This window comes from Oncorhynchus tshawytscha, linkage group LG22 (assembly GCF_018296145.1).
Source record: "Oncorhynchus tshawytscha isolate Ot180627B linkage group LG22, Otsh_v2.0, whole genome shotgun sequence".
In the NCBI taxonomy this organism is placed as follows: domain Eukaryota; kingdom Metazoa; phylum Chordata; class Actinopteri; order Salmoniformes; family Salmonidae; genus Oncorhynchus; species Oncorhynchus tshawytscha.
The window spans coordinates 10,108,329-10,133,506 of record NC_056450.1 but is presented as its reverse complement, the minus strand read 5'-3'; the positions used below and the strand labels follow the sequence as shown (position 1 = coordinate 10,133,506).

The following is a 25,178-nucleotide window of genomic DNA, read 5'->3' as shown; positions in this document are numbered from 1 at the left end:
GCAGAATTGGAATAATGTGTCCCTGAACAAAGGGGGAGGGTGTCAAAATCAAAGTAGCAGTCAGTATCTGGTGTGGCCACCAATTGCAGTGCATCTCCTTGTGGACTGCACCAGATGTGCTAGTTCTTGCTGTGAGATGTTACCCCACTCTTCCACCAAGGCACCTGCAAGTTCCCTGACATTTCTGGGGGGAATGGCCCTAGCCCTCACCCTCCGATCCAACAGGTCCCAGACATGCTCAATGGGAGAATCAGGATCCAATTGAGATTCAGGCTCTTTGGTGGCCATGGCAGAACACTGACATTCCTGTCTTGCAGGAAATCACACACAGATCAAGCAGTATGGCTGGTGGCATTGTCATGCTGGAGGGTCATGTCAGGATGAGCCTGCAAGAAGGGTACCACATGAGGGAGGAGGATGTCTTCCCTGTAACGCACAGATGTCTCAAGTTTTGAGGGAGTCTGCAATTGGCATGCTGACTGCAGGAATGTCCACTAGAACTGTTGCCAGAGAATTGAATGTTCATTTCTCTACTATAAGCTGCCGCCAAATTTGGCAGTACATCCAGCCGGCCCACAACCACAGACCACATGTATGGTGTCTTATGCATATTTAAATAAATATAAAAACTTCATTTAACTAGGCAAGTCAGTTAAGAACAAATTCTTATTTTCAATGACTGCCTAGGAACAGTGGGTTAACTCCTTGTTCAGGAGCAGAACGACAGATTTTTACCTTGTCAGCTTGGGGATTCGATCTTGCAACCTTTTGGTTACTAGTCCAACTACTAGGCTACCTGCAGCCCCGTATAGGGAGTGGCAGTGGTGTGTGTGTGTGTGGGGGGGGGGGGAGCAAATAGTCTGGGGAGCCATTTGACTAGATGTTCAGGAGTCTTATGGCTTGGCGGTAGAAGCTGTTTAGAAGCCTCCGGTACCGTGTAGCAGAGAGAACAGTCTATGACTAGGGTGGCTGGAGTCTTTGTCATTTATTTCGGGCCTTCCTCTGACACTGCCTGGTATATACAGTGCCTTGCGAAAGTATTCGGCCCCCTTGAACTTTGCGACCTTTTGCCACATTTCAGGCTTCAAACATAAAGATATAAAACTGTATTTGTTTGTGAAGAATCAACAACAAGTGGGACACAATCATGAAGTGGAACGACATTTATTGGATATTTCAAACTTTTTTAACAAATCAAAAACTGAAAAATTGGGTGTGCAAAATTATTTCGCAAGGCACTGTAGGTCCTGGGTGGCAGGAAGCTTGGCCCCGGTGATTTACTGGGCCGTTCGCACTCCCCGCTGTAGTGCCTTGTGGTCGGGGGCCGAGCAGTTGCCATACCAGGCAGTGATGCAACCAGTCAGGATGCTCTCGATGGTGCAGCTGTAGAACCTTTTGAAGATCTGAGGACCCATGCCAAATCTTTTCAGTTTCCTGAGGGGAATAGGCTTTGTCGTGTCCTCTTCACGATTGTCTTAGTGTGTTTCAGGAGCGGGACAAGACACCTTCTTTTTGACTGATGACTGATATAAGGGCTTTTTTTTTTTTTACCTTTATTTAACTAGGCAAGTCAGTTAATTAAGAACAAATTCTTATTTTCAATGACGGCCTAGGAACGGTGGGTTAACTGCCTGTTCAGGGGCAGAACGACAGCTTTGTACCTTGTCAGCTCGGGGGTTTGAGCTCGGGGGTTACTAGTCCAACACTCTAGCCACTAGGCTACCCTGCCGCCTATCTGTGAGGCCTATCTGGCTTATATAATTATGATGATCCTAGTGTATTTTCTTAGTCCAAGTGAAGTGACACAGAATGGTCATAATGCTTCATGACAGTGTCATAAAGTGTATTTTAAGTTATTTAAAATATGATTAAGAAAAAAAACAAGCAAAAGGAAACTTCTTGGCAGGGAAAAAAAACTGAATTTGAATGAATGTGGTTGTTGACACTCTTATATAGGTGTCATAACCAGCCACACAAAATCATGCAATGTATGTCACAACAGGTGTAAATATATGCAGGTGCAAGGTGCTTAACTTGAATTTGACACTCTGAAATCCAAGTACTGGAATACCTTGAAAATCTGATGTTTTGGCAAGATGGTATTTAAAAAGTACAGATAAATGATCAAATATGTTAATATGAAAAAGATTAGAAAAATAAATTGGTCTTGCAAATTAATTTCCAGGCAGACTACCGAATGTTATTTCCTCACGTGTTACGCGCTCTGGTTGCCAGGCAATCCTGCTCATTCCATCCACACTGCCACTCAACCAGGCAGGTACATAACTGACTGATTAGGCGAACATCCCATCGATAGCTAAAATTCCGGGCAGATGTAAATTCCAGCCTGCCTGGTAGGATATTGATGTTTATGAATGGTTTTGCCAGACCCATCCAGGGATGTAGAGGGTAAACGCTGTTCATGCACCTTTTTATTTGTGAAATAGCGTTTACTCACCTTTTTAAAAATTTAGTTATCGTTTACCCGCATATTATTGCGTTCCCAGCGTTGATCAATGCTCAAAGGCTTCTTGATATGAGTTCTAATTGCGCTTACATTTGCGAACAAGTGGAATCATGAATGAGTCTTGTATGCTCGTTATATCCTCCTGCTCCTCCACCTTTGCCTTGTTAGCGGCACATTCACTCCCCACTCTGCCCACGACATAGGCCGAGAGGTGAAACGAACTACCTCAGCCCAGACCTACAGTACAGTGGCAGAGAGACGCCGCTCACAGTGGGATTTTTTTAACACCCCTTGACTCTTGCCACCAAAAAAACCCCAACTGTTTTTCGAAGACTTAGTGTACAACTGGTAAATAGGCGCTGATATTTCAGTCAGACAGATGTCCAGTTAACTAGATAGGTAGCTCAAGGGCTCTGGCTGATAGCCAGGTAGCTAGCTGGTTAGACGGATTAAGTTAGAATCTAACGTTGAACGGAGCCTGATCTCAACAGGACCAGTCGACAGAAATGAAGCTAGCTATAATCAAAACATGGACTACTATAAGAAATCACAACAAAATACGTTTTCTTTACAGTGAGTAGCGAGACAGAGTGGTGAGTGAAGGCTAAATCAAATTAATCGCGAATGAGCATTGCTTTGGGTAGGCAAAGAAGTTGACTTGCTTTCTAGTTTGAAGAACATGACGCTTTTGATGACGTTGACGCTCGCGGCACGTCTGTTTTCTGTAATTTACTACAAGTACACGCTTGTTCGCGTTCGGTTTGGCCTTCTGGCTTCAATAAAGGAGATACACAGAGAGTAGAAACTGAAGCAAGCAGGGAGAAAGGTTAATAGTGCAGTGGTTCCCGAACTTGGGGTCTGGGACCCATGTGGGGTCCCCTAAAATGTAAATAGGGTTCCTTGAGTTAGAGAATCTTTAATTTGATCAAACACATTAATAGCTTGTTTCTCTTCAAATTGTTATAGAATACAGCAAATATTAGTGCTGGGAAAAGTACTTAAGTCCTTGAATTTGACTTGTCACTGTCGGTAAGATCCATGTATATGGGTCATAGTGTTATTACCATATTATGTCAGGTTATGTCAGCTGTTATGACATGGTTATGACCGTACTGGGTGTCAAGTATAGTGTTACCGTAGTTTCAGTGTCCCTTCTGTTCATATTCATTCATGTCATGAAGTCTGTTATGATACACAGTGATTGAAATCATTGAAAACATTTTAGGGGATACTCGGTACACCACTAACTAATTTCTAGCACATGATCTGAACATTTGACTCACCCACCCCAAAACCAATGAACGTCCTACTGACCCAAGCATAGTAATATTGATGTAGTCATGCTCTGGTATTTGAACAAAACAAGATGACAGCAACAGAGTTAGCAAGAGCCCAAACTGAGCTGGGACCACCTGGCCCATAATGCAGTTCATCAAAGTGTTAGGCTAATGCATCATTATACTGTCTCGGCGAAAAACGGGTTCCTCCCCAAGCTGTGTGACACAAAACACTGAAAAGGTACAGTTCTGTAACTCAGTATGCCAACTCAGTAAAAACAGGGTTGTCCTATGAAAAGATGGTACAGATGGGCTATACGGGGCAATCCCGACTCGAGTTCAGCGTGCGTAAATGAAATGTGATTCTCTTTCTATGCACTTTTCTCTTCTCGTATTCTGACCTTGAACTTAAGCATGAGGATAGCATGCTATTCACCAGCTATTAGTTTGGGGGTGAAGATAAATCAAGGTGTGGCGGTGGTGTGTCTACAGACACACCGTATTCTGACCGTGACTTAATTCCCTCATAATTCCACCCCCTTTATGCGAGAGGAAACCATAAGGTCCAAGCGAACGTACCGGTTCCAAGTGGAAAAAGCAGCCCCTTAATTTCTTTCCAACTGTTCATCTGGGTAAGAGGGTGGGCTCTAGAACATCCTATCAGCCAATCAGGCCTGTGTGTATAAATCTCTTCAAATTAGTTTCCTACAGCCAATACGATCAGACTGAGCATTTCAAGGGCCAAAGGAGGCTCAGGGAAATAAATGATAAAACATATATTTTGGAGTTATTTTCATTAGTCCTTTACGCTTGTAACTGTATACGGGTTGAAAATTGCAGATTTGGGCACTGATAATCAAGATGACAAATATGGGATTTCATGGCACCTTGGTAGTCTATACCTGCAAAATTATCCATAATTATTAGTTTTAAAGAGTTTTACATTTTTTTAATGCACATTGTTTTTATCAACCTTTTAGTTTATTTGATAGCTTATCAAGTATAGCACACAGGAATCGGTGTTTTTATCATCAATGTTATATTTGTTAACATATTTAGCTACTTCTCCAACCTTTTCAATCAACTAGCAAATAGTTTAGATTCAAATACCAGCCTAGCTAGATCTTCCTAGATCCTCATCTACTGGACCAAAATATTCAGAAATGGCAGCAACCTTCATTCATTACACACACAAGGATTCCTCCTGAAGTTTTGCACAGATTAAAACAGGGGAACAGCCTCTTTCAATACAGGCTCTTATGGGAAACATGCAGATGACTAGGTGGTAGAAGGCTAATTAAGAAACAAAAGTATATTGTGCACATTCGTATTGAGAGCAATACAGCACCGGAGTTGGGTTGGTAATGGACAGCTATTTCTGCAGGCCGACCCTCAGGCAAATGACGTCACCCACTCCAAGTCTATACAGTCCACACAGAGCGCAGTTGATCACCCAACGTGTAATGAAACGGTTTCCAGCGTTTTGCACTCTACTATGTCTAGTCTTTAACAAACAATTCTCTTTTGTATGAGTTCATCTTAGACAATGAATTTTCCATGACCTGTTTCACTGAAGCAAGAGGAGGACTTTTACCAACTAAATGAGGCAGCTCTGCCTGGATATAAATACATTGAAAAGGCACACAAGGCCTCCATCGGACGTAATGGAGGCCATGCTGTTTTATACAGAGAATGCTTTATTTGAAACCTATTGACTGCTGCTGATTTTCAATCTTTTGAGTGCCTTGCTTTTTAGACAAGCACCTAATTTATGTGTAAGTTTTCTGAAATATTAACCTCTGCATGCCCCACCTTCTCCAGTGTGATTTTGGGTGACTTTTAACATCCATATTGACTCACCAAAGTGATGTATTGCTGCTGATTTCCTCAACTTGCTGGACTGTCTAAACCTTGTGCAACATATTAATGTTACCAACCACAACCGTGGACACACATTAGACGTCATTATTACTGGAGATGTCCCTGTATCTGACCACAAGGATGTGACATTATCTCTGATGGCACCCACTCCGCTCCACTGCCCAAAGAGGACCATTTAAAAAAAAAAAAAAAAAAAAAAAAAAAAAAAGAATCCCTCTTCCTGGAACACATCCAGCCCACCTTTGAGTCTGACTGCAGTGAGCTGGCACTCAGCGACATGGTCAACCTGTATAACAGCACTCTAAGTACTACCCTGAACATCCTTGCTCCTGAAAAAAACGCAAATTAACCGTCCAATGCTCTTCACCCTGGTTCACTGATGAACTGTGCGGAATAAAGAGTCATGGCCGCAAGCTTGAGAAGCGCTAGTGGAAGGATGGCCTCACTGTCCCATTACTGGCCTACAAAGACCACCAAACAAGCTACTCTGCTGCCCTAAAAGCAGCAGGATCAGTCTTCTACTGCTGCCTTCTACCATGATTGACACGAACAAAACTAACCCCAGAACCCTGTTCTCAACCATCAACCGCCTTCTCAACCCTGCAAACTCATGCCCTCCTGCAGGCTCATCTGAGCAGTGCAATCGCTTCTCAGAGTAAGGTTGACAACATTAGAACAAACATTATGGCTCATGGTCCAAAACGACCTGCACCCCACCTCCTGAGCCCCCAACGTAGTCTGCCCCTCCCCTCAGCAACATAAACCACTATGCAGTCAATCATCTTTTTAAAATGAAGGTCACCACTTGCTCCCTTGACCCTATCCCTACATCCCTACTCCAAACCTGCTCATCTAGCCTGCTTCAGTTTGATACCACCCTCCTCAACAAGTCCCTGCTGACCGGGGAGATACCATCACTCTTCAAAACCGCTGCAGTCACCCCCTTATTGAAGAAACTCAACCTTAACCATGACATCCTATCCAACTACAGGCCTATCGCCAACCTCCCCTGCTTATCTCCAACCTCCCCTTCCTATCAAAAGACTGGAAAAAGTAGTTGCAAACCAACTTCAATCCCATCTGTCTTCCAATCCGCTGTACAAAGTTTTCCAGTCTCTCTTCTGGTCCTTGCACCGAAACAGCTCTGGTGAAAGTTACCAATTACCTACTGATGGCTGCAGATTCTGGATCAGCTAGCCTCCTCCTCCTCCTCTTAGAACTGCTCTGAATTGGTTATCCTCCTACCGCTCCAATGGGAAGCAATACATCACGATTGGAGAGTCCAGATCTGAGAAGTCTTCAGTCACGTGGTGTCCCACAGTGGTCTGTTTTGGGGCCTATTCTGTTCCTTATCTACATGCTCTCTCTCGTCCAAACATCAACTTCCACTGCTACGCTGATGATACCTAAGTATATATTAACACCAAACCAGACACCATCTCAGCCCAAGCAAAATGTAGCAGCTGCATAGATGACATCAGGGCATGGATATAGAGAACTTCCTTCAGCTGAACAGCAGAAATCCTGAAGCTATGCTTATTGGGATACCCAAGCAGGTCCCCAATGCTGCCCTACAATTGACGGCCAAGACATCCATCTGTCCTTTGTCATCTCTCCAACCTGGGAGTCAAGATTGATACTTCTGTCTTTGATGCCCATATAAAACATCTGCAAAAGATCATTTTTCCATCTGAGAAACAATGCCCAGCTCAAACATTTGCCCTCCCAGCCAGATGCGGAGAAACTTGTCCACGTCTTCAACTTCTCCTGGCTTGATTACGGCAACACTGTTTGGGGACCCTTCCAGCCAAATCACTTCAGAGGCTACAACTCTGCCAGAGTACTGATCAGGACCAAGAAGTCAGCCCACATCTCCCCGTCCTTGCTGAACTCCACTGGCTACCGGTCAACAATAGGGTTGACTTTAATCTTCCTAGTGTTTATAACCTCAAATGGATTGGGTCCTACCTACATCGGGGACTACATTTCTATCAATGTTTGAAGGGAGTTTCTTGAGCGACTCCCTACTTATTCAATTCCCCAAGACACATCTCCGTACTATGGGGGACCGAGCCTTCTGCTCCCCTGCCCCTCGCCTATGGAATGTTCTCCCTGATCATCTGAGAGCCGCTCCATCAATCAGAACTTTTAAGGACCCTTAAAACACATTTCTACAGACTCTTTCCTATAGTCCTAATCTGGAAAGTCCATTTAGGATGTATTTCTATTTCCTGCCTTGATTCTAAATGTATGATGTTTTATATTGTAATTTAATTTGTATTGTTTACTATGTTGAGCTTTGAGAACACTACTGAATATACACTGCTCAAAAAAATAAAGGGAACACTAAAATAACACATCCTAGATCTGAATGAATGAAATATTCTTATTACATTCTTTTTTCTTTACATAGTTGAATGTGCTGACAACAAAATCACACAATTATCAATGGAAATCAAATTTATCAACCCATGGAGGTCTGGATTTGGAGTCACACTCAAAATTAAAGTGGAAAACCACACTACAGGCAGATCCAACTTTGATGTAATGTCCTTAAAACAAGTCAAAATGAGGCTCAGTAGTGTGTGCGGCTTCCACGTGCCTGTATGACCTCCCTACAACGCCTATGCATGCTCCTGATGAGGTGGCGGATGGTCTCCTGAGGGATCTCCTCCCAGACCTGGACTAAAGCATCTGCCAACTCCTGGACAGTCTGTGGTGGATGGAGCGAGACATGATGTCCCAGATGTGCTCAATTGGATTCAGGTCTAGCATTGTCTTGCATTAGGAGGAACCCAGGGCCAACCGCACCAGCATATGGTCTCACAAGGGGTCTGAGGATCTCATCTCGGTACCTAATGGCAGTCAGGCTACCTCTGACGAGCACATGGAGGGCTGTGCGGCCCCCCAAAGAAATGCCACCCCACACCATGACTGACCCACCGCCAAACCGGTCATGCTGGAGGATGTTGCAGGCAGCAGAACGTTCTCCATGGCGTCTCCAGACTGTCACGTCTGTCACATGTGCTCAATGTGAACCTGCTTTCATCTGTGAAGAGCACAGGGCGCCAGTGGCGACTTTGCCAATCTTGGTGTTCTCTGGCAAATGCCAAACGTCCTGCACGGTGTTGGGCTGTAACCACAACCCCCACCTGTGGACGTCGGGCCCTCATACCACCCTCATGGAGTCTGTTTCTGACCGTTTGAGCAGACACATGCACATTGGTGGCCTGCTGGAGGTCATTTTGCAGGGCTCTGGCAGTGCTCCTCCTTGCACAAAGGCGGAGGTAGCGGTCCTGCTGCTGGGTTGTTGCCCTCCTACGGCCTCCTCCACGTCTCCTGATGTACTGGCCTGTCTCCTGGTAGCGCCTCCATGTTCTGGACCCTACGCTGACAGACACAGCAAACCTTTTTGCCACAGCTCGTAATGATGTGCCATCCTGGATGAGCTGCACTACCTGAGCCACTTGTGTGGGTTGTAGACTCCATCTCATGCTACCACTAGAGTGAAAGCACCGCCAGCATTCAAAAGTGACCAAAAAATCAGCCAGGAAGCATAGGAACTGAGAAGTGGTCTGTGGTTACCACCTGCAGAACCACTCCTTTATTGGGGGTGTCTTGCTAATTGCCTATAATTTCCACCTGTTGTCTATTCCATTTGCACAACAGCATGTGACATTTATTGTCAATCAGTGTTGCTTCCTAAGTGGACAGTTTGATTTCACAGAAGTGTGATTGACTTGGAATTACATTGTGTTGTTTAAGTGTTCCCTTTATTTTTTTGAGCAGTGTATTATTATAAATGCCTAAATTGGAACACAGTGCATGTACATGCTATACATGATGTCAGAGCTCTGCCTCTGCGCTTCACAACGCTGTATGGGATTTGACTGAAAGCTGTTCTGAATTTGAGCACCTTGTGCGACAATAAGTCGCCCCCATCACTCCTGCTAATTGGGCAACTTTTGAAAATGTTTTGTTATCTGAGGGAAATGCTATAAATTTAAGAGGACTATGTATTTTGAAAGATGAGACGTTGAGGATTATAGTAAATACCACTTTGATGTTGTACAAGCAAGCCTTACAAGCAAGCCTGAGTCCAAATGGGAACTTCACATTTCCATATCATAGACAAGATGGCGCCGATAGACGTGGTCACCTGGTTCCTAGCTCCTAAGAAACTTTGGAGTATTTTTTTATATTTTTTATTACTGCACAGTTGGAAGGAAGACAAGCATTTCGCTGCACCTGCAATAACATCTGCTAAATATGTGTATGCGACCAATTCAATTTTAGTTGATTTCATAAAGCTCATGTCATATACAGTGTCAATGTTTATGATCACTTTGTTTGTTTGATGTACTGCATGGGGGCTTTAAAGACTCGTAATTGTTTAATTTAATAAGTTTAAGCTTTATGAAACTCTTTGCATGTAGGCCTATCTGATAGTCTTGAATTAAAATATGGTGCTTCTATACCAGGGCTGGGCAACTGGTGCCACCCCTTACTGTTGAGTTAGAGTAGTAGAATACACAAGGTGAAATTTTGAAATGTGTTTTTTCTGTTTTAGTGTCAGTCACTGAAAGTCACTCAATTAGCCTATGTCAGCCATTTCTTTTTAGATTGGGAAGTTGGTCTAGCCAGCTATCTAAACCAGGGGTATTCAACCTATTGCTCAGGGACCCCGCCCAGAGAATCCGGTGACCCAGGGACCCTCATGTTAGCAAAACAAGTTTTTTTCCATATGTCCTTTCCACTGAATTATAATGGCAATGACAAGTAATCAACATTTTAAAATGAATTGATTTGGTAGATTTATTTTGACCTCCCCACATAATTGGATGAAGTATAAACTCTAACAGCCAATTAGCTAGAAAGTTAACTCCAAACTAGGGCCCTGACAATAATATAATTTGGGGTAACGATTAATTGGCATTCAAATGGGCACAGTTGTCATTTTTTGTTAATGTTTTGTGCTTGTAATGCCACTTTGAAAGGCATACAGTGCCTTTGGAAAGTATTCAGACCCCTTGACCTTTTCCACATTTTGTTACCTTACAGCCTTATTCTAAAATTGATTCAATAATTTTTTCCCCCTCATCCATCTACACACAATACCCAATAATGACAATGCCAAACAGGATTTTAGAAATGTTTGCTAATTTATGAAATGACGTGACAAGCTTGGCACACCTGTAATTTGGGGAGTTTCTTTCATTCTTATCTACAGATCCTCTCAAGCTCTATCAGGTTGGATGTGGAGTGTTGCTACACAGCTATTTTCAGGTCTCTCCAGAGATGTTCGATGGGGTTCAAGTCCAGGGTCAAGCAGGGCCACTCAAGGAAATTCAGAGACTTGTCCTGAAGACACTTGTCATGGCTGTGTGCTTAGGTTTGTTGTCCTGTTGGAAGGTGAACCTTAGACCCAGTCTGAGGTCCTGAGATCCTTTCATCAAGGATTTATCTGTACTTCGCTCCATTCATCTTTTGCTCGATCCTGACTAGTCTCCCAGTCCCTGCCGCTGAAAAACGTCCCCACTGCATGATGCTGTCACCACCATGCTTCACTTTAGGTATGGTGCCAGTTTTCTTCCAAAGGTAACGCTTGGCATTCAGGCCAAAGAGTTCAATCTTGGTTTCATCAGACCAGATGATATCAATTATCATGGTCTAAAGAGTCTTTCAGGGCCTTTTGGCAAACTCCATGTGGCAGTCATGTGCCTTTTACTGAGGAGTGACTGCCGTCTGGCCACTAACATGAAGGCCTGATTTGGTGCTGCTGAGATGGTTGTCCGTATGAACGTTTCTCCCATCTCCACAGAGGAACTCTGGAGTTCTGTCAGTGACCACTGGGTTCTTGGTCACCTCCGGGTTCTTGGTCACCTCCCTGTCCAAGGCCCTTCTCCCCCGATTGCTCAGTTTGCCTGGGTGCCAGCCCTAGGAAGAGTCTTGGTGCTTCCAATCTTCTTCCTTTTAAGGAGGATGGAGGCCACTGTGTTGTTGGGGACCTTCAATGCTGCAGAAATGTTTTGGTTCCCTTCCCTAGATCTGTGCCTCGACACAATCCCGCCTCGGAGCTCTACTGACAATTCCTTCGACATCATGGGTCAAGCTTGGTTTTTGCTCTGACATGCACTGTCAATTGTGGGACCTTTTATATAGACTGGGTGTGTTCCTTTCCAAATCATGTCCTTTCAATTGAATTTAGCACAGGTGGACTCCAAGTTGTATAAACAACATATAAACAACATTTACCACAGGTGGACTGGAAACAGGATGCCCTTGAGAGGAATTTCGAGTCCCATAGCAAAGGGTCTGAATACTTATGTATTTTCAATACATTCGCAAAAATGTCTAAGAACCTGTTTCCAGAAACAGGTTTTTAGATTTTTTTTGCAATTAAAATAAATAAATAATATATATTTATTTTAAAAATATTTTTTTTTTTAGAGTAAGGCTGTAACATAACTGGAAAAAGGGAAGGGATCTGAATAGTTTCCGAAGGCACTGTACCTAATGAATACAACTACGACATACAGTACTTAATACAACACAGCTTTGGTGACACCTCTGTCTCAAAAAATAATGTTTTTGATTGTTTAGAAATGTTGGAAATTAAGCATCTCCCAACCGCGCCATTCTGCTTGTAAAATAATGTGAAAATGGAAAAACTGCTTTTGGTTAAGTGTTTCTACTTGAATATAACATTGAATCTCCCTTCTCCTAAAACTGAATATATTAAAACAATTTTGACTATTATTATACGACAACTAAATTCAGCTTATGCCCCCCCAAAAGTGCCCCTGGCTCTTATCTCAAACTAGGATCTTCACCTTATAATTTGCAGATGTCTGAGTGGAAGTGTTTCCTTGTTATTTCTCTTCAGCTATCAAGGGAACTCTGATGAGGTTGGCTGCTATGTGGCTCCCCGTCCCTTATCAAAGGGAAACTGCTACTTTGAGGTAAGTGTTAACACCTGTTTTATTTTCACCAATGATTAGTATCCTTAGATGATGATAGCCTTATCTTTTGAAATGTGTGTGCCTTGCACGCTTCTAAGCAGTTATTATTTTCAATTGTACAATGGGTGGGTCTAATGCTAATAGGGGCAGCAGGTAGCCTAGTGGTTAGAGCATTGGGCCAGGCCAGTAACCGAAAGGTTGCTAGATCGAATCCCTGAGCTGACAAGGTAAACTTGTCATTCTGCCCCTGAACAAGGCAGTTAACCCACTGTTCCTAGGCCATCATTGTAAATAAGAATTTGTTCTTAACTGACTTGCCTAGTTAAATAAAATTTTAAAAATCCTGAATGCTGATTGGTTAAAATCGGATTCCAGCCGCTGTCTATTCCACAAGTTATCAACGGCTAAAGCTATGGCGTTAAAATGCCTATTAACTCTGTTCCATTTGACTGTGCAATCCACTGTCTCATCAGTCCAGCCAGGCAATTTATAAACTTGATCTCCACTATATAAAACATCTAGACATTATCCAAACCTAATTGAGATGGTTCGGGATGAGTTGGAGCACAGAGTGAAGGAAAAGCAGCCAACAATTGTAGAGCATATGTGGGAACTCCTTCAGGTGAAGTTGGTTTAGAGAATGCCAAGCGTGTGCAAAGGTGTCATCAAGGCAAAGGGTGGCTACTTTGAAGAATCTCAAATGTAAAATATATTTTGAGTTGTTTAACACCTTTTGGGTTACTACATGATTCCATATGTTATTTCATAGTTTTGGTGTCTTCACTTATTCTACAATGTATAAATAAATACCCTGCAATGAGTAGGTGTGTCCAAACTTCTGACTGGTGCTGTATGTATGGCAATAGAACAAATGACTGTCCATATATACAGAACAAAAAGACTCAATGACTGTCAACCGAACCGATAGAACGAACGACCTGCCGGCTTGGGTAGCAACCCTAGATTTGTGTCGGGAGTATTTCTTGTGGAAGGATGAAATAGTATGAATAAATTCATGAAAATAAAAATGTTCCATGAAAATATGTATATCATTATTTGAATATGTTGGTAACCCGTTGTATAAACGTGATAATGCCCTAGAAGCCGGTGTTTGGAGGATACACTACCGTTGAAAAGTTTTTTGTTTTTAAAAGAAAAACACTTTGTCAATTTAAAATAACATCAAATTGATCAGAAATACAATGTAGACATTGTTAATGTTGTAAATGACTATTGCTGGAAACAGCTTATAAAAAAATAAAAAAATGTTTTATGGAATATCCACATTGGCGTAAAGGGGCCCATTTATCAGCAACCATCACTCCTGTGTTCCAATGGCAAGTGGTGTTTGCTAATCCAAGTTTATCATTTTAAAAGGCTAATTGATCATTATAAAACCCTTTTGCAATTATGTTAGCACAGCTGAAAACTGTTGTTCTGATAAGAAGCAATAAAACTGACCTTCTTTAGACTTGTTGAGTATCTGGAGCATCAGCATTTGTGGGTTCGAATAGAGGCTCAAAATGGCCAGAAACAAAGGACTTTCTTCTGAAACTCGTCAGTCTATTCTTGTTCTGAGAAATGAAGGCTATTCCATGTGAAAAATTGCCAAGAAACTGAATATCTGGTACAACCTTGTGTACTACTCCCTTCACAGAACAGCAAAAACTGTCTCTAACCAGAATAGAAAGATAAGTGGGAGGGCCCGGTGCACAACTGAGCAAGAGGACAAGTATATTAGAGTGTCTAGTTTGAGAAAAAGACGACTCACAAGTCCTCAACTGGCAGCTTCATTAAAAAGTACCCGCAAAACACCAGTCTGAACGTCAACAGTAAAGAGGCGACTTGCTTGCCTTCTAGACAGAGTTGCAAAGAAAAATCCATATCTCGGACTGACCAATAAAAATAAATTATTAAGATGTGCAAAAGAACACAGACACTGGACAGAGTACTCTGCCTAGAAGGCCAGCATCCAGAAGTCGCCTCTTTCAGAGCTTGTCTCCACGACTCCACAGCAAGTTGATAGTGGCTCTAGTTATCCAAATTTCCCAGATTTTTTTTTCTTCAAATTCAAGCAAATAAGCGATCAAATCCATGAGCCTTGAGGTATAGATTAAGAATAAAGGGTTTATAAGTAGTTGATAATTGTTTAAATGCTAGGCCTACTTACTGTATAACCCCTTTACAAATCCTTTTAAGTATGTAACATGTTACCATACTAAACTTAGGTTGTAAACTTAGCCTAATATGAGAATATTATAACACTGCAGTGTAATTTTATGCAGAAAGCTTTTCTTAGTAGCGTCAGTGCTGACATGTTGTTGAAAGTGATGTTCCTCATGCTCCTGACCTACATGAGATGTGTATGTGTGCAAGCTAGAGGCCATTTTCCAAGCAAGATACCAGAGTTTCTCAGAACCGGATCCCTTTTTATCAAAGAAAAGGGTAACCAAAATCATTCTCAAATGCTAGTCACAGTTGGAGTCTGATGGCTATCTGCAAGTTAGATTAAATGAGTTTGACATTTACAGTTAGAAGTTGAGAAGTGATCTTTAAAGAACTCCACATCCATACTTTATGTGATCCGGTTCTCAATTCTCATTCGGCGTGACGCACATCCTGTGAAATTCCCCCAGATATTGAAAGTTTGGGGGCATTCTTTCCCATAAAGGTCATTTGCCTTTCAGAGTATGCGTCACTAGTATCCTCATGTTTCCTCATTATGCTTTCACAAGGAAATAATTTCACCTTCGTCAGACACTGCCCCTGTGCACTCAAATCTAGGCCTATCTGTCTTCTGTGAATCCAGCAGAAGAACATCTGGGATTTGTGGCATTCCACTTATTTCAACATTTTATTTGAATTCCATTTCAATCCATTCAAAGTCCATTCCAATTTCATCAGCCTATCTAAGCCCAGCTGCATCTGTGAACCTTTCATTCAGACATTTATAAGCTTTAAAGTACCTTCTACTAATGTATTTGAACCTGTCAAGTGTCAAGTGCAGTACAGCCAGTAATGTAAAAGCCTAGAGATTCAACTGAACTGATCAAAAAGTTTCCTCGAATGAGTGCGGAGGAGAACAGGTGAGTGAGACCTGGACTTTCACTCAAAAACCCAAGGAGTTCAGTTTCAGACTGTGAATAATCATGTGGGATCCAGCCCAGAATCTGGGTTCAAATAGTGTTTTCTTTCAAAAACTTAATGTGATTGAGCTTGCTAAATTGCCGGATAGGCAGAATTTGCACTTTTAGGACTATCCCATTGGTTCCTCTGCCAAAGCAGCGGCTACTCTTCCTGGGTTCCAAGCACATTAAGGCACATCACACAAAAAATATACCAACCACAAAAAATATACATCATACAACATCATTACACCACAACATTTCTACAACACAAAGTGTATAATAACTAGAGGTCGACCGATTAATCGGAATGGCCGATTAATTAGGGCCGATTTCAAGTTTTCATAACAATCGGAAATCTGTATTTTTGGGCGCCGATATTTATTTATTTATTTTTTATGTATTTTTTTGTGAAATTAATTTTAAAATTGTATTTATTTTTTGTACTTTTTATTTAACTAGGCAAGTCAGTTAAGAACACATTCTTATTTTCAATGACGGCCTAGGAACGGTGGGTTAACTTCCTTGTTCAGGGGCAGAACGACAGATTTTCACCTTGTCAGTTCGGGGGGATCCAATCTTGCAACCTTACAGTTAACTCGTCCAACGCAATAACGATCTGCCTCTCTCTCGTTGCACTCCACAAGGAGACTGCCTGTTACGTGAATGCAGTAAGCCAAGGTAAGTTGCTAGCTAGCATTAAACTTATCTTATAAAAAACAATCAATCATAATCACTAGTTAACTACACATGGTTGACGATATTACTAGATATTATCTAGCGTGTCCTGCATTGCATATAAACTGACTGAGCATACAAGTATCTAAGTATCTGACTGAGTGGTGGTAGACAGAAGCAGGCGCGTAAACATGAATTCAAACAGCACTTTCGTGCGTTTTGCCAGCAGCTCTTCCTTGTGTGTCAAGCATTGCGTTGTTCATGACTTCAAGCCTATCAACTCCCAAGATGAGGCTGGTGTAACCAAAGTGAAATGGCTAGCTAGTTAGCGTGCGCTAATAGCATTTCAAACGTCACTCGCTCTGAGCCTTCTAGTAGTTGTTCCCCTTGCTCTGCATGGGTAATGCTGCTTCGATGGTGGCTGTTGTCGTTGTGTTGCTGGTTCGAGCCCAGGTAGGAGCGAGGAGAGGGACGTAAGCTATACTGTTACACTGGCAATACTAAAGTGCCTTTAAGAACATCCAATAGTCAAAGGTTAATGAAATACAAATGGTATAGAGGGAAATAGTCCTATAATTCCTATAATAACAACAACCTAAAACTTCTTACCTGGGAATATTGAAGACTCATGTTAAAAGGAACCACCAGCTTTCATATGTTCTCATGTTCTGAGCAAGGAACTGTAACGTTAGCTTTCTTACATGGCACATATTGCACTTTTACTTTCTTCTCCAACACTTTGTTTTTGCATTATTTAAACCAAATTGAACATGTTTCATTATTTATTTGAGGCTAAATTGATTTTATTGATGTATTATATTAAGTTAAAATAAGTGTTCATTCAGTATTGTTGTAATTGTCATTATTACAAATAAAAAAATTAAAATCGGCCAATTTAATCGGTATCGTCTTTTTTTTGGTCCTCCAATAATCTGTATCGACGTTGAAAAATCATAATCGGTCGACCTCTAATAATAATGCCATAAAACAATATTAGTGTGTGTGTGTGCGTGTGTCTCTTTACAGTCTGTGTTATTACATAAGGTGTAGTTTTCTGTTCTTTAGATTTGATTTTACTGCTCGCAAGAGTTACTTGATGTGGAATATAGTTCCATGAAGTCATGGCTCTGTGCAGTAGTGTGTGTTTCCCGGAGTCTCTTCTGGTTATGGGGAGTGTCCTGGGGCAAGAGACCCCTGGTGACATGTCTTGTGGGGTATGCATGGGTCTCTGAGCTTTGTGCTAGTCGTTTGAACAGACAGCTTGGTGCTTTCAACATGTTAAAACCCCTCACAAAGACAGAGATTGATGCAGTCAATCTCTCCTCTACTTTGAGCCAGGAGAGATTGACATGTATGTCATTGATGTTAGCTCTCTGGGTATATTTAAGAGTCAGCTGTGCTGCTCTGTTCTGGGCAAACTGTAATTTGCCTATGTCTCTCTTGGTGGCACTTGACCATTTGACTGGGGAGTAGTCCTGGTGTGAACAAAACTAGGGTGTGTAGGACTTGTTTTGCTGAGCAATGTCAAGAAAGCAGAGAAGCGCTTTATTACAAACAGACCTCTCCCCATCTTAGCTACTGTTGCATCAATATGTTTTGACCATGACAGTTTACAATCCAGGGTTACTCAAAGCAGTTTAGTCTCCTTAAGTTGCTCAATTTTCACATTCATTTCAAGATTTAGTTGATGTTTAGTGAATGGTTTGTCCCAAATAAAATGTATTTCGTTTTTGAAATATTTAGTACTATCTTATTACTTTCCACCCATTCTAAAACAGACTGCAGTTCTTTAGGTATTGCAGTGATTTAACTTGTTGTGGTAGCTGATGTGTATACTGTTTAGTCATCAGCATACATAGACACACAGGCTTTATTCAGTAACAGTGGCAGGTCATTAGTAAAGATTGAAAATAGTAAGGGGCCTAGACAACTGCCCTGGGGAATGCCCGACTCTACCTGGATCATGTTGGAGAGGCTTCCATTAAAGAACACCTTCTGTGTTCTGTTAAATAGGGAACTCTCAATCGACAATAAAGCATTTTTCCAGCAGCCTATTATGATCAATAATGTCAAAAGCTGCACTGAAGTCTGAAAAAACAACTCCTACTAGCTTCTCATACATTTCTTTCAGCCAATCATCAGTCATTTGTGTAAGTGCTGTACATGTTGAGTGCCCCTCCCTGCTTTGCTATTCTTCTGTAGTGGAATGACTTTTGCTTCCTTCCAGGCCTGAGGGCACTTACTGTTCTGTAGGCTTAGATTAAAGAGATGGCAAATAGGAGTGGCAATATAGTCCGCTATCATCCTCAGTAAATTTCCATCCAGCCCCAGGTGGCTTGTCATTGTTGATTGACAACAATAATTTTTCCAATGCTTACACACTCTTTTTTTTACAATGCTTGTCTTTCATAATTTGATGAGTTATGAATGGCTGTGTAGGTTCAGAGTTTGTTGTTGGCATTGCCTAAGTTTGCTAATCTTGCAAATGAAAGTAGATGGCAATATCAGTTGGATTTGTGATGAATGAGTCATCTGATTCAATGAAGGATGGAGTGAGTTTGCTTTTTACTATCATTCTTTATTAGGGCTTGGCGATATGGCCAAAATATAATTTGACAGTATTTTATGTTTTAGATTAATGCAAATTCAATTTTGCTTTATAAGTAGTGAGTGACACTAGGGTGGCAACACATACATTCTAAGTGATTCCAATGGGTCTTTCTTCATTCTGATTTGTCTAAATTATTTTCTGCATTTTAATCAATTACTGCATTTCCTACACTCATTTGAGATTGTTTCCACACTGCCACGTAGGGCTGCATGATATTGGCAAAAGATCTTTGCCTTATTTTTAACCAAATGTTGCAATTGCGATTTGACTTGTGATTTAGATTAAAAAAACTTGTCATGGAAATGGAATGATTTATAATTCTATAGTTGGAACATAATAGTAGGCACTTTGAATACAGTGTTTCACATGACAACGAATTAAAATGCCAGGGAGGAGTTATTGTAACAGGGTAGGAACCAAAGTGTTGGTCAGTGTTTTTCCTAGGGGACCCTATAATCTTTGGCTACATGAAATGTTTTCTTTTAGCTACTTCATGTAGCTAACATACTCATGCTTCACCAAATCCTCTTTCGTTTAGAAGATACTGTTGCACAAACAACATGCTGATTTAGGCCTACACCATCACTGGTATCAGGCTGTATAGCTATCTACATTTGCTCTGACTCAGTACATTTATTAGCTAATGATTTAGCGTTAGTGGTTAACACAATGTAGCCACAGCTTACTAAGAAAACTAGATGTTTACAGATGCAAGAGACACAAACTAATAGTGAAATTATAGAACGCTTGTGGATTTATATTAAGATGCAAAGTGGAAACGGCATCGTTGTCATCAACATTGTTGTGCTGCATTGACTGAACACAACTGTCTCATGGTGTGCAACAACAAATGCGCTCCTTGAGTGACTGGGCAGGGCTAGGATTGTGTGAAAAGAGTGAGATGACTCAAGTAACGGAGTAAATTATAAAAATGGATGTTACACACAGCATATCACATTTAACAAACCAAGCATTTAAATACCGTTATAGATGGTAGAGTTAAAACGCAAACCAGTCCATGTATCAATACCACTATATAGTCAAATCTGGTACAATGCCCAGCCCTATTCTTTATATAATTTATCTGTGTTTCATAATACGTTTTTCCCCCCCTCTTTAGTTTAGTCACGTTTTCTCAATTTACAGTACGTTTGACGATCAGCTGCGCAGCCAGCCTTATTTGCCATTCCTTTTGCCTCGTCCCTCTCAACCGTACCACTTTTCAATTCCTCATCAATCCACAGGGTTTTAGCAGTTTTTAGTCAATGGGTGCGTGCTTATTAGTAGCTGGAATAAGCCATTTCATAAATGCATCAAGTGCAGCGTCTGGTTGCTCCTCATTACACACAACAGACCAGCAAATACTCTTTACATCTTCAACATAGGATGCACTACAAAACCTCTTGTATGATCTCTTATGCACTAAATTAGGCCCAGCCTTTGGAAAGTAGAACAAAAACGAGAAATATAAGAATAAGACGAGAAAGTAAGTAAGCTATAAACAGGGTCAGTTCCAGGGTCAATTCCAATACCATATTTACAATGTGCAGAGATATATTGCCGTGGACGGGGTAGATACTGTATGTGTAGGGGTAAGGTGACTAGGCATCAGGATATACAGTATGATAAACAGAGTAGCAGCAGCGTATATGATTATTGAGTGAGTGTTTTATTAATTTGACCATTGAAAAAACAAGTATACATAACTCAATAGCTATACATGCACATGAGTAAAATCATCGAGGATAACACACAAAGTATTGGACTTATTTCCATTGTGGTCCTTTAAACAAGATGGCTAGGCAAGATCAAACACGGTAGAACACAGTTTGACGGCGAGATAATAAAACATCTCGCTGTCATACGGTATGTGTGTGTGAGCAAATGGAGTGTGTGTGTAGAGTCATGTAAATGTGCATAGAGCCGGTGCAAAAATAATATATATATATATATATATATATATATATATATATATATATATATATATATATATATATATATATATATATATATAAAAATCAATGCAGATTAGAGGTCGAACGATTATGATTTTTCAATACCGATTATTGGCGGACCAAAAAAATAAATAAAAAAAGCTATATATTATTTGTAATAATGACAATGACAATTCCAACAATACTGAATGAACGCTTATTTTAACTTAATATCATACATCAATAAAATCAATTTAGCCTCAAATAATGAAACCTGTCAATTTGGTTTAGATAATGTAAAAACAAAGTGTTTGGAGAAGAAAGTAAAAGTGCAATATGTGCTATGTAAAAAAAAAAGTTCCTTGCTCAGAACATGAGAACTTATGAAAGCTGGTGGTTTCTTTTAACATGAGTCTTCAATATTCCCAGGTAAGAAGTTTTAGGTTGTAGGAATTATAGGACTATTTCTCTCCTATATCATTTGTATTTAATATACCTTTGACTATTGGATGTTCTTATAGGCACTTTAGTATTGCCAGTGTAACAGTATAGCTTCTGTCCCTCTCCTCGCCCCTACCTGGACTCGAACTAGGAAAACATCGACAACAGCCACCCTCGAATCATCATTACCCATTGCTCCACAAGGGGAACAACTACTCCAAGTCTCAGAGCGAGTGACGTTTGAAACGCTATTAGCGTGCACCCCGCTAACTAGCTCGCCATTTCACATCGGTTACACCAGCCTAATCTCGGGAATTGATAGGCTTGAAGTCATAAACAGCTCAATGCTTGAAGCATTGCGAAGAGCTGCTGCTGCCTAGCATCGCTCAGTCAGACTGCTCTATCAAATATCAAATCATACTTAATTATAACATAATAACACACAGAAATACGAGCCTTTGGTCATTAATATGGTCGAATCCGGAAACTATCATTTCGAAAACAAAACGTTTATTCTTTCTGTGAAATACGGAACCGTTCTGTATTTTATCTAACGGGTGGCATCCCTAAGTCTAAATATTGCTGTTACATTGAAGGTTGTACAATGTTATGTCATAATTACGTAAAATTCAGGCAAATTAGTTCACAACGAGCCAGGTGGCCCAAACTGTTGCATATTCCCTGACTCTGCGTGCAATGAACCCAAGAGAAGTGACACAATTTAACCTGGTTAATATTGCCTGCTAACCTGGATTTATTTTTGCTAAATATGCAGGTTTAAAAATATATACTTCTGTGTGTTGATTTTAAGAAAGGCATTGATGTTTATGATTAGGTACAGTCGTGCAACGATTGTGTTTTTTTTTGCAAATGCGCTTTTGTTAAAGCATCCTCCGTTTGGCGAAGTTGGATGTTTTTGTTAGGAAGAAATAGTCTTCACACAGTTCGCAATGAGCCAGGCGGCCCAAACTGCTGCATATACCCTGACTCTGTTGCAAGAGAAGTGACACAATTTCCCTAGTTAAAATAAATTCATGTTAACAGGCAATAATAACTAAATATGCAGGTTTAAAAATATATATTTGTGTTTTGATTTTAAGAAAGGCATTGATGTTTATGGTTAGGTACACATTGGAGCAACGACAATCCTTTTTCGCGAATGCGCACCGCATCGATTATATGCAACGCAGGACACGCTAGATAAACTAGTAATATCATCAACCATGTGTAGTTAACTAGTGATTATGATTGTTTTTTATAAGATAAGTTTAATGCTAGCTAGCAACTTACCTTGGCTTCTTACTGCATTCACGTAACAGGCAGGCTCCTCGTGGAGTGCAATGTAAGGCAGGTGGTTAGAGCGTTGGACTAGTTAACCATAAGGTTGTAAGATTGAATCCCCGAGCTGACAAGGTGAAAATCTTTCGTTCTGAACAAGGCAGTTAACCCAGCATTCCTAGGCCGTCATTGAAAATAAGAATGTGTTCTTAACTGACTTGCCTAATTATATAAAGGTGTAAAAAAATAAAAATTCTACCAAATCGGTGTCACATTTTTTTGCAATCGATTTCCGATTGTTATGAAAACCAGTTGCATAGGGAGGTGTTCAGACCCAGGGTCCCAAGCTTGGTGACGAGCCTGGAGGGGACTATTGTGTTTAACGCTGATCTGTAGTCGATTAAACAGAATTCTCACACAGGTATTCCTTTTGTTTCGTTTCGGTGAGGGCAGTGTGGAGTGCACTTGAGATTACTATGTCTGGGTCTGTTGGGGCGGTATGCAAATTGGAGTGGGTCTAGCGCAGGTTTCCTCAACTGATAACAAAAAAATAGAAGAATTGTTGGTTATAAGATTGTAAAAACACCAGCAAATCAGTTCCAATAGATTTTTATTTTAGAAATCTTTCCCAAACTATTCCCACATATAAGAGAGAGATGTAAATGTAAGCAAGGTTTGAAAATATTTGTGTAAGTCAAATATTTGATCTGTTTGGGCACAGGGGTCACGTTAACACAGAATTTTCTTTACCCAGGAAAAAAAGAATTATAAAACGCATAAGGAATATCTTGCTGAATTTTGTTAACAGTTCTTAGTTTTTCTGCTCAGTGTCAGACTCATTTTGTGCTTCATTTGGACTTTCGTCTCTCCCGAGCCCGTACGGGAATTGGAGCGACGAGACAAGATAGTAAAACTACTAACAATTGGATACCACGAAATTGGGGAGAAAAGGGGGTAAAATAAAAAAGAAAGTATTCATACCCCTTGACTTATTCCACATTTTGTTGTTGCAGCCTAAATTCTAAATGGATTAAAGTTCTCACCAATCGACACCCCATAATGAAAAAGTGAAAATGTTTTTTAAAAATGGAATACATAAATATCTAATTTACATAAGTATTCACACCCCTTAGTCAATTCAAGTCTCTAAGACTTGGATTGTACAATATTTGCACATTATTTGTTTTATTCTTCAAGCTCTGTCAAGTTGATTATTTGCTAGACAACCATTTTCAAATCTTAACAAATTTTCAAGTCGATTTTAAGTCAAAACTGTAACTAGGCCACTTAGGGAACATTCAACGTCGTCTTGGTAAGCAACTCAAGGATATATTTGGCTTTGTTTTAGGCAAATGTATCTCCCAGTGTCTGATGGAAAGCAGACAACCAGGTTTTCCTTTAGGATATTGCCGGTGCTTAGCTCTTCTGTTTCTTTTTATCCCCACCAAAAACTCCCTAATCCTTTCCAGTTACAAGCATACCCATAATATGATTCAGCCACCACAATGCTTGAAAATATGAAGTGGTACTCAGTGATGCATTGGATTTGCCCAAAACATAATGCTTTGTATTCAGGACATAAAGTTGATTTCCTTGCCACATTTTTTTGCAGTTTTACTTTCGTGCCTTGTTAAAAACAGGATGCATGTTTTTGAATATTTTTATTCTGTACAGGCTTCCCTGTTTTCACTAGTAGTTGATCCATCCGGTCTTCTCCTATCCCAGCCATTAAACACTAACTGTTTTAAAGTTGCCATTGGCCTCATTGTGAAATCCCTGAGCAGTTTTGTTCCTCTCCGGTATCTGAGTTAAGAAGGATGCCTGTATCTTTTACATTTATTTAACCTTTATTTAACTTGGCAAGTCAAGAACAAATTCTTATTTACAACAACGGCCTATCCCGGCCAAACCCGGACAATGCTGGGCCTATTGTGTGCCGCGCTATGGGACTCCCAATCACGGCCGAATGTGATACAGCCTGTATTTGAGCCAGGGACTGTAGTGACGCCTCTTGCGCTGAGATGCGGTGCCTTCGACAGCTGCGCCACTCGGGAGCTTTGTCGTGACTGGGTGTATCGATATACCATCCAAAGTGTAATTAATAACTTCACCATGCTCAAAGGGATATTCAATGTCTGCTTTTTATTTTTTTTTACCCATTTACCAGTAGGTACCCTTCTATGCGAGGCATTGGAAAATCTCCCTGGTCTTTGTGGTTGAATCTGTGTTTGAAATGCACTGCTCGACTGAGGGACCTTACAGATAATTGTACATGTATGTGTGGGGTACAGAGATGATCTGAATTACTACCTCATTTTAAACACCATCATTGCACACAGAGTGAGTCTATGCAAATTTTTACTCCTGATGCTTGCCATATCAAAGGGGTTGAAATACTTTTTGATTTCAGCTTTTCATCTTTAAAATGTCTAAAAATAATAAGGGGTATTGTATGTAGGTCAGTAACATAACATTTCAGTTTAATCCATTTTAAATTCAGGCTCTAAGACAACAAAATGGGGTT

At 40.7% G+C, this 25,178-nt stretch overlaps 1 protein-coding gene across 6 annotated transcripts in view; it reads left to right on the top strand.

Annotated features, from left to right (window-relative positions):
- Nucleotides 1-25,178, top strand: part of spryd3 (SPRY domain containing 3) — a 92,241-nt gene that overhangs the window by 4,429 nt on the left and 62,634 nt on the right. For 5 of the 6 annotated variants that reach the window (XM_024384017.2, XM_024384015.2, XM_024384013.2 and 2 more), the window contains exon 3: nt 12,512-12,587. The exons of the other annotated variant lie outside the window; for it this stretch is intronic. In XM_024384017.2, the coding sequence (XP_024239785.1) occupies nt 12,512-12,587 (76 nt within the window). The remainder of the gene's footprint in view (nt 1-12,511; nt 12,588-25,178) is intronic. 6 annotated transcript variants of the gene reach the window in all.